Source organism: Hemiscyllium ocellatum, chromosome 47 (genome assembly GCF_020745735.1).
Source record: "Hemiscyllium ocellatum isolate sHemOce1 chromosome 47, sHemOce1.pat.X.cur, whole genome shotgun sequence".
NCBI classification, from domain to species: domain Eukaryota; kingdom Metazoa; phylum Chordata; class Chondrichthyes; order Orectolobiformes; family Hemiscylliidae; genus Hemiscyllium; species Hemiscyllium ocellatum.
The window spans coordinates 5,540,504-5,557,384 of record NC_083447.1 but is presented as its reverse complement, the minus strand read 5'-3'; the positions used below and the strand labels follow the sequence as shown (position 1 = coordinate 5,557,384).

General features: G+C 53.3%; 1 protein-coding gene across 3 annotated transcripts in view; it reads left to right on the top strand.

Moving 5' to 3' along the window:
* numbl (NUMB like endocytic adaptor protein) overlaps window positions 1-8,484 on the top strand; it is a 168,751-nt gene extending 160,267 nt beyond the window's left edge. For all 3 annotated transcript variants that reach the window (XM_060856143.1, XM_060856144.1, XM_060856145.1), the window contains 4 exons: window positions 553-757; window positions 4,751-5,044; window positions 5,613-5,780; window positions 7,626-8,484. In XM_060856143.1, coding sequence (XP_060712126.1) covers window positions 553-757; window positions 4,751-5,044; window positions 5,613-5,780; window positions 7,626-8,350 — 1,392 coding nt within the window. In that variant the 3' untranslated portion in view covers window positions 8,351-8,484. The remainder of the gene's footprint in view (window positions 1-552; window positions 758-4,750; window positions 5,045-5,612; window positions 5,781-7,625) is intronic.
* Window positions 8,485-16,881: the final 8,397 nt, after the last annotated feature.

Genomic DNA, 16,881 nt, shown 5'->3' with positions numbered 1-16,881 from the left:
GTCCCCCGCAATGTACACTGTATTGACCTCCCCCTACCCAAAGGTGTACCCTGTATTGAACTCCCCCCTCCCCCATGGTATCCTCTGTATTGACCTCCCCATCCCCCACGGTGTACCCTGTATTGACCTCCCCATCCCCCATGGTATCCCCTGTATTGACCTCCCCCTTCCCAATGGTGTACCCTGTATTGACCTCCCCCTCCCCCATGGTATCCCCTGTATTGACCTCCCCATCCCCCACGGTGTACCCTATATTGACCTCCCCCCCTCCACAGCATCCCCAATATTGACCTCCTCGTCCCCCGCAGTATCCCCTGTATTGACTGCCCTCTCCCCCGTGGTGTACCCTGTATTGACTTCCCTCTCCCCCGTGGTGTACCCTGTATTGACCTCCCTGTCCCCCGCGGTGTGCCGTATATTGACCTCCCCGTCCCCCGTGTTGAGTTGTATATTGACCCCCCTGTCCCCCGCGGTGTCCCCAATATTAACCTCCCCCTTTCTCACAGTCTGCTGTATATTGACCCCCTCTCCCCACGGTGTGCCCGGTTGCAGGGGGAGCGTCTCAGCCACGCGGTGGGCTGTGCGTTTGCCGCCTGCCTGGAGCGGAAGCAGCGACGGGAGAAGGAGTGCGGCGTCACGGCTTCCTTCGATGCCAGTCGGACGAGCTTCACTCGGGAAGGCTCCTTCAGGGTCACCGCGACCTCCCAGCATGCCGAGCGAGAGGACACCATGAAGCAACTGCAGGACAAGACAAAAGGTGACGATGGGGGAGGGGGTGGAGGGTGGGTTAGCATCACATGGGGTCAGAGACTCGTCTATAAACATGACCAACCCCTCCAACCCTGCTCCGCCATTTAGTAAGATTACAGACAAACGTTCTGTAATCAAACCTAGAATTAAGAGTTTACTGACAATCCCGAATCCATTGTTGGAAAATCTGACTCACTAATGTCCTTTTGGGAAGGAAATCTGCCAACCTTACCTGGTCTGGCCTATACGTGACTCCAGACCCACAACAATGTGGTTGATTCTTAACTGCCCTCTGGGGCAATTAGGGATGGGGCAATAAATACTGGGCCTAGCTCATCCCGTTAATAAATAAAACAAAATCTCAAATCTGCCTCCCCCCCATTAACATTTCACACTCCCCCCCCCTCTGTTTAACAAGAATTTCTCTAGGATAAATAGACAAAGTCTTTTCCCTGGTGTGGGGGAGTCCAGAACTAGAGGGGCATAGATTTAGGGTGAGAGGGGACCTAAGGGGCAACATTTTCACGCAGAGGGTGGTACATGTATGGAATGAGCTGCCAGAGGAAGTGGTGGAGGCTGGTACAATTACAGCATTTAAAGACATCTGGATGGGGATATGAATAGGAAGGGTTTGGAGGGATATGGGCCGGGTGCTGGCAGGTGGGACTAGATTGGGTTGGGTTATCTGGTCGGCATGGACGGGTTGGACCGAAGGATCTGTTTCCGTGCTGTACATCTCTATCACTCTAAAACTGCATCACCTTTTCGGGAAGAGTTCCACAGATACGTGACCCCCCTGAGAGAAAATAAATCCCACTCCCCCCCATTTCCATCTCTGTCTTCAATGGCCAACCCCTTAAAGGTAGAGGATAGGAGCAGGAGGAGGCCATTCGGCCCTTGGAGCCTGCTCCACCATTCATCACCAACATGGCTGACCGTCCAACTCAATAGCCTAATCTTGTTTTCTCCCCATAACCTCTGACCCCATTCACCCCAAATGCCACACCTAGCTGCCTCTTGATTACATTCAATGTTTTAGCATCAACTACTGCCTTTGGGAATGAATTCCACAGGCTCACCACTCTCTGGGTGAAGAAATATCTCCTTAGCTCTGTCCTAAACAGTCCACCCTAATTCCTCAGACTGTGACCCCTGGTTCTGGACACACCCACCATCAGGAACACCTACCCTGCCTAGTCCTATTAGAATTTTACATGTCTCTGTGAGTTCTCCCCTCGCTCTGAAACAGATGACCCCCTGCTTCTGGATTCTTCCACTGTGGTATCTCCATATCCTCCAGGTCAGGACCCCTCAGGATCATCAACTTCAATCTAGCCACCTCTTACTTTTCAAAACTCCAGGGAAAAGCGCCCAGTCTAATCTAACCTTTCCTCATAGGACAACCCCTAGTTGCAGGTATTGACACAGTAAACCCTCTCTGAACTGTATCCGACTCAGTTATCTCCCTCCTTAGGCGAAAGTGAGGCCTGCAGATGATGGAGATCAGAGTCAAGATTAGAGTGATGCTGGAAAAGCACAGCAGGTCAGGCAGCATCCGAGGAGCAGGAAAATCGACGCTTCAGGCAAAAGCCCTTCCTTAGATGTGGTGACCAATACTGAACACAGTTTTCTCGATGTGCACTCACGGAGCCCTGCACAATCACCTCTCATTCCCCTTTTGATAAATGAAACATTATCCTCGCTTTCCCGATGCCTTTCTGTCCCTGTGTATTACGTTTTAGTGATTCATGGACAAGGACCCCCAGATCCCTCCGCATCTCACATCTCACCCCACCTCGGTGGAGCTCTCTCTGCAAGCACGTTAATACTGTAGCCTTGAGGAAAGCAGCAATTTGATGTCATAAACCACTTTTTTTCTTTATTCTTCCATGGGATGTACGCATCAATGGCTAGGTCAACATGTGAGTCCCATCCCTGAATGGGTTGCCATGGCAATTTCAGAGAGTCAGCCACATGGCTGTGGATTTGGAGTCACGTGTAGGCCCAGGCTGGGTAAGGTGACAGATTTCCTTCCTTAACGAGGCATTAGTGAACCAGATGGGGTTTTGACACAATCGATGATAGTTTCCTGGTCATCGTCATGGAGACTAGCTGTCAATTCTGGCTTTGCTAATTGAATTTAAGTTCCCCCTGGTAGGATTTGAACCCCTATCCCCAAAGCCTGAAGCCTGTGGATTACTAGCCCAGAGACATTACCACTACCTCACCATTTCATTTGTATGATGGCAGTTAGACCATCTCAGGGTATTGATGGTTGAAGTCATATTGAGGTGGCACAGGACATTGGTGAGGCCTCTCCTGCGTTCTGTGTCCAGTTCTGGTCGCTCTGTTAGAGAAATAGATAGAAATGTACAGCACAGAACAGGCCTTTTGGCCCACAATGTTGTGCCAGGGATTCACCCTAACTTAAAATAAAATAACTTAACCTACACACCCCTCAACTCACTGCTATCCATGTGCATGTCCAACAGTCACTTAAATGGGAGGATATTATTAAACTGGAGAGGGTTCAGAAGAGATTTACCAGGATGTTGCCGAGAATGGAAGGTCTGAGTTATAAAGAGAGGCTGGATAGGCCGGGACATATTTCTCTGGAGGTTTATAAAATAATGAGGGGTATAGATAGAGCTGACAGCAGGTATCTTTCCCCACAGACGGGGGGATTTCAAGACCAGGGGACACATTTTTAAGATGGCAGAAGAAAGATCTTAAAGTCACGAGGGGCAAATGTTTTACACAGTGGGTTCAGTTTGGGATGCAGTTCCTGAGGAAGTGGTGAATGTGGGAACAGTTGCAACATTTAAAAGATATTTTGATAATGACATGGATAGGAAAGGGTTTGGAGGGATATGGTGAGACTGGTTTGGTTTGGGATTATGGTAGGCATAGACTGGTTGGGCCGAAAGGTCTGTTTCCGTGCTGTATGGCTCTATGACCATCTCCCAGAAGCCCCTCACAGAGCTCAGTCTCTTCAGGAATTGGACGCAGGCAGAATGCCATTCGGCCCACAAGCCTGGGCTGCTGTACACCATGTCCTTGGTCAATCTATCACCTGAGCTTCACATTCACACCGTCTCCTTTTACCAAAACCCCATCACCCTCCGTGAGGAATCCCCTCTGAGCCTGAGAGCCTGGAGGGTGGTTACGAGATGGTTACAGGCTCGTGTCGGCTCCAGGCCCTGAAGGGGAACGGTGAGCCAGGAGGGGCGTTGAAAGTAAACCCGATAACTCCATGGTCTCCGGTACTGAGACGGTGAGAGCGGAACTCCCCATCCTCACGTACATTCGTGACCCGGTGCCGTGTGGCATACCGAGGGCAGGGGTGTGGGGGAGCGAGGACGTGGGATCAGGGAGGGGGTTGTGGAGGAATGGGGGGGTGGGATCGGGGAGGAGGTTGTGGAGGAATGGGAGTGGGGTCATGGAGGAGGTTATGGGAGAACGGGGAGGTGGGGTCAGGGAGGGGGTTGTGGGGGAATGGGGTGGAGTCAGGGAGGAGGTTATGGGAGAACAGGGGAGGTGGGGTCAGGGAGGGGGTTGTGGGGGAATGGGGGTGAGGTCAGGGAGGGGTTGTGGGGGAATGGGGGTGGGGTCAGGGAGGATGTTGTGGGGGAATGGGGTGGGGTCAGGGAGGGGGTTATGGGGGAACAGGGGAGATGGGGTCAGGGAGAGGGTTGTGGAGGAACAGGGGGTGGGGTCAGGGAGGGGGTCGTGGGAGAACGGGGGTGGGGTCAGGGAGGGGGTCGTGGGGAACAGGGGTGGGGTCAGGGAGGGTGTTGTGGGAGAGCGGGGAGTGGGGTCAAGGAGGGGGTTCTGGGAGAACAGGGATGGGCTCAGGGAGGGGTTGTGGGGGGATGGGGTCGGGGGAGAGGGTTGTGGGGGAACAGGGGCGTGGTTGGGAGGAGCAGGTGAGCAGAGTGACGGGGAAGGGGACGGTCACTGACGTCTTGTTCCTCTCCCCATTCCCCTCCCCCACCCCCAGCCGAGACGGCGGTGACAGGGAGCCCGGTGCCAGGGTCAGGGGGCCCCCCACCCCCCAGCAGCTCCCCCCCGCAGGGAGAGGGCTCTCCTGTCGACAAGAGTGACCCGAGTTACCAGCATGCCATCCCGCGGCGCCATGCCCCCCTGGAGCAGCTGGTCAGGCAGGGCTCCTTCCGAGGCTTCCCGGCCCTCAGTCAGAAAAACTCTCCCTTCAAGAGGCAGCTCTCCCTCCGCCTGAACGAGCTACCCTCCACCCTCCAGAGGAAGACCACCGACTTCCAGATCAAGAGCCCGGGTGAGTCCGTCCATGCTGCGGGTTTGTGGGAGGGGGAGGGGAGGGAGTGGGGTCCTCACTCAGTCAAAGGGCGGGGTCAGTGTGGGTCACACAGCCCCTGGGGTCTCGCTGCAACACAACGGGCTGAATGGCCACTTCCACCCTCACTGTTTCTAACGGGGATAGGGCAGGGGAAATCCAACTTGACCCCACCAGCGACCCCCTCTCCGAAATCGCCGTCAGGTTCAGCTCCGGTCCATTGGGGCTGACTGTGCGGGAGGGGCTGGGGTGGGGGTGGGAACTGGGTCCCAACAGTCATGTTCTTGGAGGGGGGGGGGGGGGGGGGCGGGGAAGAGGGGAGGTCAGGGTCAGGGGTTGGGGCATGGGGAGGGGTTTGTGGAGGAGCCGGAGGGGGAGGGAGGGTGAGGGGGAATGTGGTGTGGGGTCAGGGGGTGGGGTTTGTTTGGGGGTGAGGGGTGTAGGGTCAGTGGGGTGGGGGTTGTGGGGAGCGACGGGTGGGGTCAAGGGGGTGTGAGTGGGGTCCAGCTCTCACTGTGGATTTATTGTAATTTTCTGTCCCCCCCACCAGTGCCTGAGTTTGACTCCTCCCCCACCACTGAGCCGGAGAATATCAGTGCTGCCTGTTCACAGACTGACCCCTCCCTGAACAAACCTCCCTCTGATCCATTCTACACCGCACCGGCTACCGGCTCCATCCCACCGACTGCTCCCACACTACTTCCCAGCGTACCTCAGGGTGAGGGTCTCCATTAAACAACATCCTGGGGGGACGGCGAAGGGGGGGAGGGGAAGGAAGGGGGCAGGGGGGGAGGGCGATGCTGTGGGAGGACGCCCCCATGGAGCAGGAACCATAGCTTGGAGCAACCAGCTGTGTCACACACTCACACACTCACACTCACACTCACCTTCACACTGACGCACTCCGTCACAAGCACACACACACACTCACTCTCACTCACACGCAAGCTCGTTCACACTCACCTTCACACTGACGCACTCCGTCACAAGCACGCACACACTCACTCTCACTCACACTCACACACTCACACTCACATTCACACTGACGCACTCCGTCACAAGCACGCACACACTCACTCTCACTCACACTCACACACTCACACTCACATTCCACTGACGCACTCCGTCACAAGCACGCACACACTCACTCTCACTCACACTCACACACTCACACTCACATTCACACTGACGCACTCCGTCACAAGCACGCACACACTCACTCTCACTCACACTCACACACTCACACTCACATTCACACTGACGCACTCCGTCACAAGCACGCACACACTCACTGTCACTCACACTCACACACTCACACTCACCTTCACACTGACGCACTCCGTCACAAGCACACTCACACTCACTCTCACTCACACTCACATTCACACTGACGCACTCCGTCACAAGCACGCACACACTCACTCTCACTCACACTCACACACTCACACTCACATTCACACTGACGCACTCCGTCACAAGCACGCACACACTCACTCTCACTCACACTCACACTCACACACTCACACTCACATTCACACTGACGCACTCTGTCACAAGCACGCACACACTCACTGTCACTCACACTCACACACTCACACTCACCTTCACACTGACGCACTCCGTCACAAGCACGCACACACTCACTCTCACTCACACTCACTCTCACTCACACTCACATTCACACTGACGCACTCCGTCACAAGCACGCACACACTCACTCTCACTCACACTCTCACACTCACACTCACATTCACACTGACGCACTCCGTCACAAGCACGCACACACTCACTGTCACTCACACTCACACACTCACACTCACCTTCACACTGACGCACTCCATCACAAATACACACACTCACTCTCACTCACACTCACATTCACACTGACGCACTCCATCACAAATACACACACTCACTCTCACTCACACTCACACACTCACACTCACCTTCACACTGACGCACTCCATCACAAATACACACACTCACTCTCACTCACACTCACCTTCACACTGACGCACTCCGTCACAAGCACACACACACTCACTCACACTCACACTCACCTTCACACTGACGCACTCCATCACAAGCACACACACACTCACTCACACGCAAGCTCACTCACACTCACCTTCACACTGACTCACACTCAGTCACACTCTCTCACAAGCACACACTCACACATTCACTCTCACACACATTCAATCTCACTCACACATTCACATGCTCACTCTCACCCTCATACAGGGCAGGAGAAAAGGGGTTTTGGACAAGAGTGGGAAGGGGGTTGTGGCGGGGGAGGAGGGGGTGTTTGGGGGGTGAAGGAGAGGAGGGGGGAGGTGTTTGGGAGGGGGAGGAGGGGGGTATTTGGGGGGTGAAGGGGAAGGTGTTTGGGAGGGGGAGGAGGGGGTGTTTGGGGGGTGAAGGAGAGGAGGGGGGAGGTGTTTGGGAGGGGGAGGAGAGGGGGGTATTTGGGGGGTGAAGGGGTAAAGGGTGGAGGTGTTTGGGAATGCGGGTCGGGTGTTACGACGATGGTGTGTGATGGTGTGATTTTGCTTTTTGTCAGGGAATGGAGGAGGAGGAGGAGGAGGCTGGGGAGACATATCCACAGTGACAGCAGGTAACTCCACCTTCCAGCCGGGCCATCGGAGGACTCCCTCAGAGGCTGAGCGCTGGCTGCAGGAGGTGGCGAAGACAGCCCGGGCCCAGCAGCAGCAGCAGCAGCAGCCTCCCTCAGCCCCGCTGGCTCCCACCGCCATCCCGGTTCCCACCGGCCTCCCAGCCTCGGCGAGCCCTTTCATCGGCACGGCTGCCCCCGTCAACCTGTTCGGACCACCACCCGCCTTCGTGACCTACGCCCCCGGCCTGACCAACGGCACGCCCTCCCCTTACCCGGCCCCCAGCGTACCCGTGGTGGGAATCACCCCCTCGCAGATGGTGGCCAACGTCTTCGGCAGCGCCCAGCAGGCCCCACTTAGCAACCAGGGCTTCTCCGGCAGAGCTGCCCCATTCGCGCCCGCTTTCGGCATCACTGCATCATCTACCGGCGCCACCGTGACCCAGCACCAGGCCAGGCCCCCACGACCTCTCGGAGGGGCGTCAGTCCCCAGCCGCTCTGGAGTCACCATGGGCCCTGGGGCCTGGCCCCCTGAACCCTCTGGCCAAGAGGCTGACCAATTCGAGGCCCAATGGGCCGCACTGGAAGCCAAATCCCAGGCCCGGCTTGGGGCTGCTCTACCGACCAACCCCTTTTCTACCGACTTACAGAAAACATTCGAGATCCAGCTCTAAAGGAGCCAGAGGATGAGTTTCTATTTTCTAAACAAAAACATAATGAAGAAAGGACTCTTCGGACCGAACTGTATAACCACTAAGAAACATTTGTATTTTTCGTTTGAGAAGTGCCACGCTTGAGGTGGTGATGGAGAGAGTGAGAGAGAAGCCCTCGGTTTGTTCTTTTACCCAATTAATGGCGCAACGTCGGGTTATTCTGTGAGGGCCAAGGCTTATGGGTGGAGACAATGGGCAGGTCTTTCTCTGCCAGGGGGCGGGGTGGAGGCAGACATCGTAGACATACTGCAGTCAGGGGAGGGTACAATCCTACCCAGGAACGTCCAGATACTTCCAATCCCTCCCTCACCTTCCATCCCTCCCTCACCTTCCGTCCCTCCCTCACCTTCCATCCCTCCCTCACCTTCCGTCCCTCCCTCACCTTCCATCCTTCCCTCATCTTCCTGTCCCTCCCTCACCTTCCTGTCCCTCCCTCATCTTCCGTCCTTCCCTCACCTTCCAATCCCTCCCTCACCTTCCGTCCCTCCCTCACCTTCTGCCCCTCCCTCACCTTCCAATCCCTCCCTCACCTTCCATCCTTCCCTCACCTTCCAATCCCTCCCTCACCTTCCGTCCCTCCCTCACCTTCCAATCCCTCCCTCACCTTCCAATCCCTTCCTCACCTTCCGTCCCTCCCTCACCTTCCAATCCCTCCCTCACCTTCTGTCCCTCCCTCACCTTCCGTCCCTCCCTCACCTTCCAATCCCTCCCTCACCTTCCTGTCCCTCCCTCATCTTCCGTCCCTCCCTCACCTTCCAATCCCTCCCTCACCTTCTGTCCCTCCCTCACCTTCCGTCCCTCCCTCACCTTCCAATCCCTCCCTCACCTTCCAATCCCTCCCTCACCTTCCAATCCCTCCCTCACCTTCCAATCCCTTCCTCACCTTCCGTCCCTCCCTCACCTTCCAATCCCTCCCTCACCTTCCGTCCCTCCCTCACCTTCCGTCCCTCCCTCACCTTCTGCCCCTCCCTCACTTTCTGTCCCTCCCTCACCTTCCATCCCACCCTGAGACACCCGACGGAGATTGTCAGAGCAGGAAACAATGGTACAGAGAGGGTTCCAAAACAAACTCAGACAGACATAGAATTCCTCACTCCACTCCCTGTCTCACTCCCTGTCCCCTCCAACATCTCCTTCTCCCCCACTGCCTCAATCCAACCCCCTTCTTGACCCCACTCCCCTCTTCACCCTTGTCTCAAACCCTCCATCACCTCATATCCACCCCAGCCCCATCTCACTCCCCTCTGCCATCTCACCCCAACCCCTTCACCTCCATCTCACCCCCTCTGCCATTCTCGAACTAACCCCCTGCTCCCATCCCAAACCTTCCCCCATCTCATTCCACCCCGCCCATGTCCCCCATTCTCCCTCACCCCCCCACCCCACCCCTATCCCCATCTCCCACCCTCTGCCACCTCCATCCCAAACAAAATACTATGGGAATGGGCACTGAATGGATCAAAGGGAGTGTGTGAGTTCTAATTAGATTTCCTTCTTTACTTGAGTCTTTACAAAATCGCCCTCCCCCTCCCCCTTCCCCCCCCCACACTCGCTACTGGACCGAATCCCCCTTTCGTTACCATGGTTATGGCCTGGTTTTGTGGGCAGGGTGCTTGGGTTTGGTTCGAGTTGTGAAATGAGGGGCCGTCAGAAACGGGAAGGATAGTTTCATTGTCTCGGAGACCCTGGGATATTTTTTAAGGCAGCGCAAGATGGGTCATTGTTGAGCAAGAGGTGAAAGGTCATTGGGGACAGGCAGGAAGCGATCCGATGAACCATCATCGTAAGGAATGATGGAACAGCCTGAATGGCCTCCAGTTCCTCACCCAAAGTGAAACTCAGACTCGATTCTTTTAAAGAAAGTGCACAGCAGCCCTTTAGGATTGTGTGGGGAACAGTCCGGGGGGTGGGAAATTCCTGGCGACCTGTTTCCTTCAGGTGTGCGTATGTACGGTGCCATCTTCCCCAGATGAGTGCTGGCCAGATGGGTTAGGGAGCTAACTACACAAACAGCCATAATCACAGCTCCTGCGCCAAGCAGCTGATGTGAGAAACACGCAGTCTTTAGAATTCTGACAGCCTGGAACTGATGCTAATTCCCAATCTTGTCATTAAGGGGGTGGATTGATGCAGAACGTATCCAGCGATGATTTAGAAATCTCTGTCCCTTCCACCTGTACGTAAATGAGGATAACATAATGCGCCACGTTCCCCCTTCCTCCCGCCCACCACCCCGATTCAGTCATGGGGCACGATTCCCATTGGTGGGGAGCTAGGGCAGAGCGAGCGAGCTGATTGGTGGCTGCGATATTCGCTACTGGCGGCTGAGAGGATTCTGGCTTGCTGATTGGCTGCTCCCCTTTTGTTTGGAAAGGGGACTGACCCACTCTCACCCCTATCCCCACATCCACACACCCCTCCTTCCCACACTTTGGAGTTTCTGGCTAAGCCTCCTCTACCTCATGATGATTTTCTGTTTTGGAGTTGGAATCATTTTCGAACCCCCCCCTAACCAATTATTTGTAGAGAGAGAGAGAGAGAGAGAGGGGGGAACGTGGTGAACCAGGTGCTGGTCCCCAGTAGAGGGCTGCAGTGAGATCCTTTTGGGCTTCCTGCTGGGCAGGAGCTTATTCTTTCCTGTGTTGGGATGGACTGAGAGAGGAGCAGGAAGAGTGTTAATGCTGCTGGACTCATAATCCCACAACGCCAGTGTTCTGGGGTCCCGTGTTCAAATCCCATCAGGCCAGGTGACAAAATTTGCATTCAGTAAAACTGAATCACAAAACAAAAACCCAGCCTAATGGACTGATTGTCAATTTTTGTTTTAAAAATGTCTGGCTCACTAATATCCAGAAACTGCCTTCCTTACCCGGCCTGGTCTACACGTGACTCCAGACCCACAGCGATGGGGTTGACTCTGAACTGCCCTCTGGGCAATTAGGGATGGGCAATAAATGCTGGTTCTAGCCAGCAACACCCACATCCTGGGAATGAATTAAAGAGCTGAAAATGTGTTGCTGGAAAAGCGCAGCAGGTCAGGCAGCATCCAAGGAGCAGGAAATTCGACATTTCGGGTATAAGCCCTTCATCAGCCCTCCTGATGAAGGGCTTATGCCCGAAACGTCGAATTTCCTGTTCCTTGGATGCTGCCTGACCTGCTGCGCTTTTCCAGCAACACATTTTCAGCTCTGATCTCCAGCATCTGCAGACCTCACTTTCTCCTCAATGAATTAAAGAAATCATGGTTCATTAAAAACAATTATTTTTGTTGCACCATTTTGCCTGGAAGAGAGTCCCTCTAGTGTGGAAATAGGCCATTCAGCCCACACCACCCCTCCGAAAAACACCCCACCCAATCTCAGTAACTCTGCATTCCCCATGGCCAATCCACATCTTTGGAAACTGGAGCACTCGGAGGAAACCCACACAGACACGGGGAGAACGTGCAAACTCCACACAGACAGTCACCCGAGGCTGGAATTGAACCTGGGTCCCTGGTGCTGTGAGGCAGCAGTGTTAATCACTGAGCTACAGTGCTGTGAGACCATGCCACCTCTATGCTGTTGTTTGACATTACTGCTATTCTGTGGGACCAGAGAGAGCGAGATTGCTTTTTCCCTCTCTGGTCTGTCCAGTTGATTAGCTTAGGTTTCCTACAGTCTGGAAACAGGCCCTTCGGCCCAACAAGTCCACACCTACCCTCCAAAGAGCAACCCACCCAGACCCATTCTCCTAACCTATAATTCTACACTTACCCCTGACTAATGCACCTAACACTGAGTAATTTTCCATGGCCAATCCACCCTAACCTGCACATCTTTGTGATTGTGGGAGGAAACCGGAGCACCCGGAAGAAACCCGCACAGACACAGGGAGAACGTGCAAACTCCACACAGACAGTTGCCCGAGGCTGGATTCGAACCCAGGTCCCTGGTGTGGTGAGGCAGCAGTGCTAACCACTGAGCCACCGTGCCACCTGTAGCTGGAGTCTATGATGCTGGAAGAGCACAGCAGGCTCAGATGGCATCCGAGGGGCAGGGAAGTCCTGACAAAGGGTTTCGGGCTGAAACGTTGACCCTCCTGCTCCTCAGATGCTGTGCCCTTCCAGCCTCACATCTATCAACTCTGACCCCCAGCATCTGCAGTCCTCCCAGTCTTCAGGTCACAGTTGCCTGAAGCTGGTAGTTCCTCTCCCCAATAACCAAGCCCCTCAGTGACGTGTGGCCAGTGCTCAGCATATTGACCCTCTCCCTCCTCACCAACCCCAGTTGACTCCCATCGCTGCTCTGGTCCCTCTGTGTTGAAGGCTTTGGTGGGGGGAGGGGTGCAGAGCGAGGGTGTGCTTTGGTGGAGGAGGGGGAGGGGTGGGTGTGGAGGTCGCGTCTTGAGAAATGGTTCAACCGAAACCACCAGCCAATCCGATCAGTGCCAGGACCAGCTCTCTCCACTCAGCCAGCAATCAGTACTCTGGGAAATTCAGTCCCTCTTCCATATTGAGGGGGAAGGGATGGGGAGTGATGGATGGTCCACAGCTCATTACTGAGACTGTCCTGAACCCGTTTATATTTCTGGGCATTAAATATCTCCACCCACAACCCGTTGGCCAGGGTAGGTGCACCAGATGGTATCGTCAGAAGGTGGCAGCTCGTGTCTTGTAACAGAAAGTTTACTTGAAAAGAAAAATGCCAAATGACCTAATTAATTTGTAATAGAGAGTTAACTAATCTCGGTTTTTATCTCCCCGTCCTGTTACGGCAACTCCTGCCAAGGTCCCTGTTGGTGGTGGGGGTGGTGGGTATGCTCTTCGGAGGGTCAGTGCACACTAGACGGGCCAAATGGCCTGTGTCCACACTGTATAGGGGTTCTGCCATACTGCCACCCACAGGGGTCTCTGTGCAGGAGAACAACCAGGGCCCTTCCTGTAACTGGAATGGGGGAAGTGCAGGTGGGGGTGGGGGAGCCTGATCTGGGTGTAAAGGGCTAGCATTGGGCCCAATGGCCTTCCTGAAACCATGGAGTGCACCATCTTTCCTGCCTGGAATGGGGGTGCTGGGATAGAGAGAGGGGGGATGGGGTGGTGAGCATTGCAGCATGTGCAAGTCCAGTTATAGAGTCATAGAGATGTACAGCACAGAAGCAGACCCTTCGGTCCAACCCGTCCATGCCAACCAGATATCCCAACCCAATCTAGTCCCATTTAATTGTTCCGAACACCCAGTTCTCATCAACGTTCACAGCACAGGAGGCGGCCCTGTGACCCATCGTTTCCTCCTCGGTCAACAAAGATCTGACTACAACAATCCCACTTCAGTCATGGAGGCGTACAGGACAGAAACAGACCCAACCTGTCTATGCCAACCAGATATCCCAACCCAATCTAGTCCCACCTGCCAGCACCCAGCCCATTTCCCTCCAAACCCTTCCTATTCATATACCCATCCAGATGCCTCTTAAATGTTGCAATTGTACCAGCCTCCACCACGTCGTCTGGCAGCTCATTCCATACACGTACCACCCTCTGTGTGAAAACGTTGCCCCTTAGGTCTCTTTTATGTCTTTCCTCTATCAGTACCCTCTCAGTCGGCCCAGACATCCCCCTGAACCATTACGCAGTGGCTGGGGACATTGCACAGGGACCACACCAGGTGGTGATTGGGTGGAGGAGGGCAGAGACGGCAGGGGGTGGTGTGACTGTAGGAAGGTACAGAGCTGGGGTAGCGACCAAGCGTCACAGACAGAATGTTTAACACCAACTTTGGTGAAACAGCTAGATGCAGAGTAACTGCATTACAAGAACTTAATGCAGTCATACAGCGCAGAAACAGACCCAACCAGTCCATGCCGACCATAATCCCAAACTAAACTAGTTCCCACCTGTCTGCTGTTGGTCCATATCCTTCCAAACCTTTCCTATTTATGAACATGTCTTTTAAACATTGTAATTGCACGCACATCAACCACTCCCCCAGGAAGTCCATTCCACGCGTGTACCACTCTCTGTGTAAAAAAGTTTGTCCCTTGTGTCTTTTTGAAATCCCTCTCCTCTCACCTTAAAAATGTGCCCCCTAGTCTTGAAATCCCCCATCTCAGGGAAAAAGACAACTGCCGTTACTCTATCTAGACCCCTTGTGATTTTATAAATCCCTATAAAGGTCACCTCTTAATCTCCTACGCTCCGGTGAAAAAAGTCCCAGCCTTTATAATGCAAACCTTCCATACCCGGCAACATCCTGGTAAAACTCTCCTGAACCCTCTCCACTTTAATAATAACCACAGTTCTCCAGACACGGCCTCACCAATGTCCTGTACAACCTCAACTTGACATCCCTATTCCTATACTCAAAGGACTGAGGAAAGAAGGAATCTTCATCTTCAGTTCCGCTTTCAAATTCTGAATTTAGCTCTCAAGGCCTTGATTTAATTATTGAATAATTGATTATTTAATATTGTCAACCTTGCCAGATTCTCACTAAGTGTCTGCCTGATTATTGATTCCTACACCCCCTGATATCAGGCTTGAACCTGCCCTAACATTTAAATTATTAAGTGGAAACAAAATGTAAGAGGCACTGGTATCAATGAAAATGTGTGAAATGAGGCCAGTTGCCACAGTTACATGGATAGGACTGCAATCTGCCTTATCGGTAGTTGCTGACTGTAACGCGATAATGTTTGAACCAACACTAGATCAATTTGTCCATTCCATGACCAAATTAGATAAACTAATCTCCAGTTCTGTGCAAGCATTGGCTGTTAGGATCAATCCTAGTGAGATTTTCCAGTCAGATGTTATTGTACATCCCTGGGATTCGAGCTCAGAAATAGGGGGCGCCATCTCTGTGCTATGAGATCCCAGAAGTACAGTAGGGACGCTATTGACTGCAACACAAGAGGTCTCCTAGTCCCGCACCTGGAAGCTAATGTCAATCCGTGTGCAGGTAATTTGGCAGTGAACTGACTCACTCTGGTGGGGTGCTCTTCAGAGGGGCGGTGTGGAGTCAATGGGCCGAATGGCCTGCTTCCGCACTGTAGGGATTCCATGATTTACAATGGAGGTGGTGTCTTTTGAGTTCATTGGCCATTTCTGTGATCCCACTGTCGAGAAAGGGAAGGTCTGGAGGGTCACCAGGGATCGTGGGAGATCTGGGCAGGGTTTGTTATCGCCATTCGGGTGGAGTCAGAATCTGCTGTTGCTTCTGGAAAGGCATCAGACACTTATTTGTCAAGAAACATTTAAAATGGATGAGGGAATCCAGACAAAGCAGGTAGTTATAGAGCTGGCAGTGTGGGCTAAATGGTCTACCCTAGAAAACGTGGCAAAACTTCTGTGGTCCTGATTCCTTTAAACTTAAGGACCGTGGCATTTCATTAACCTCTTAAATAATTGACCGACCACTTCCGTTGTGAGCACCTCCAATCGTCTGCCTACCTATCGCCTACCTACAAACCCACACCATGTTTTCACAGTCTATCATCAGGGGGACCCTTCACTCAGTTTCACTGACGAATGGTGTCGCTTTGAGCAGTACTCGCTCGTATTAAATCTTTAGTCAGCCTGGACCTCATCTCACAGTGGTAATTTGCCTCTCTGTCAGCTCTAAGAGAGCAGAGACTCCAACTGAGAGGAAAACTGCCTAATTTGAACTTTAATTAAATCATTCCATACAAAATGACCTGCACAATCCCCTCACTGTATTCCAGTGTGGACCAAATTACGGCGTTTTCTTAAATAGTTATAAACTGTTGTGGTTTATGCAATTGAATGTTTTTTTAAAAATGGAGTACGAGTAATATATCGCATTAAGTTAATTTTTTTAAAAATCTCTCTTTGCGATGGATTGGAAAAGGTTCTTTGCAAAGCTGGTAAAGGGAAAGAGGCATTTTTCACGGCATCTTCATTTTCCTATAAACCCCGAGATTTCCCATTTCCTTCCCTGTCAGCGCTGGGTGGGATACGGGGTTGGCCCAGTCACTGTCTTTAGGCCTGGATGTGTCTTGAGGTGGTATTTGGCTGTGTAGGACAGCGCAACCCCAACTGCCACAGAGAGAAACCCTCAGCAGCGATTGCATACCCCAATGGGCTATTTGGTCATGAAAGTTTGGCAAACTCATAGGGGGAGTGGGTACTGCAGATGCTGGAAACTAGAGTCAAAGTTAGAGTGGTGCTGGAAAAGCACAGCAGTTCAGGCAGGAGCAGGAAAATCGATGTTGCGGGCGAAAGCCCTTCATCAGGAATGAGGGGAAGAGGGATCAGGAATAAAGTTCAGTGGTTAGCACTGCTGCCTCACAGCGCCAGAGACCCGGGTTCATTTCCCGCCTCAGGCGACTGACTGTGTGGAGTTTGCACGTTCTCCCCGTGTCTGTGTGGGTTTCCTCCGGGTGCTCTGGTTTCCTCCCACAGTCCAAAGATGTGCGGGTCAGGTGAATTGGCCATGCTAAATTGCCCATAGTTTTAGATAAGGGGTAAATGTAGGGGAATGGGTGGGTTGCGC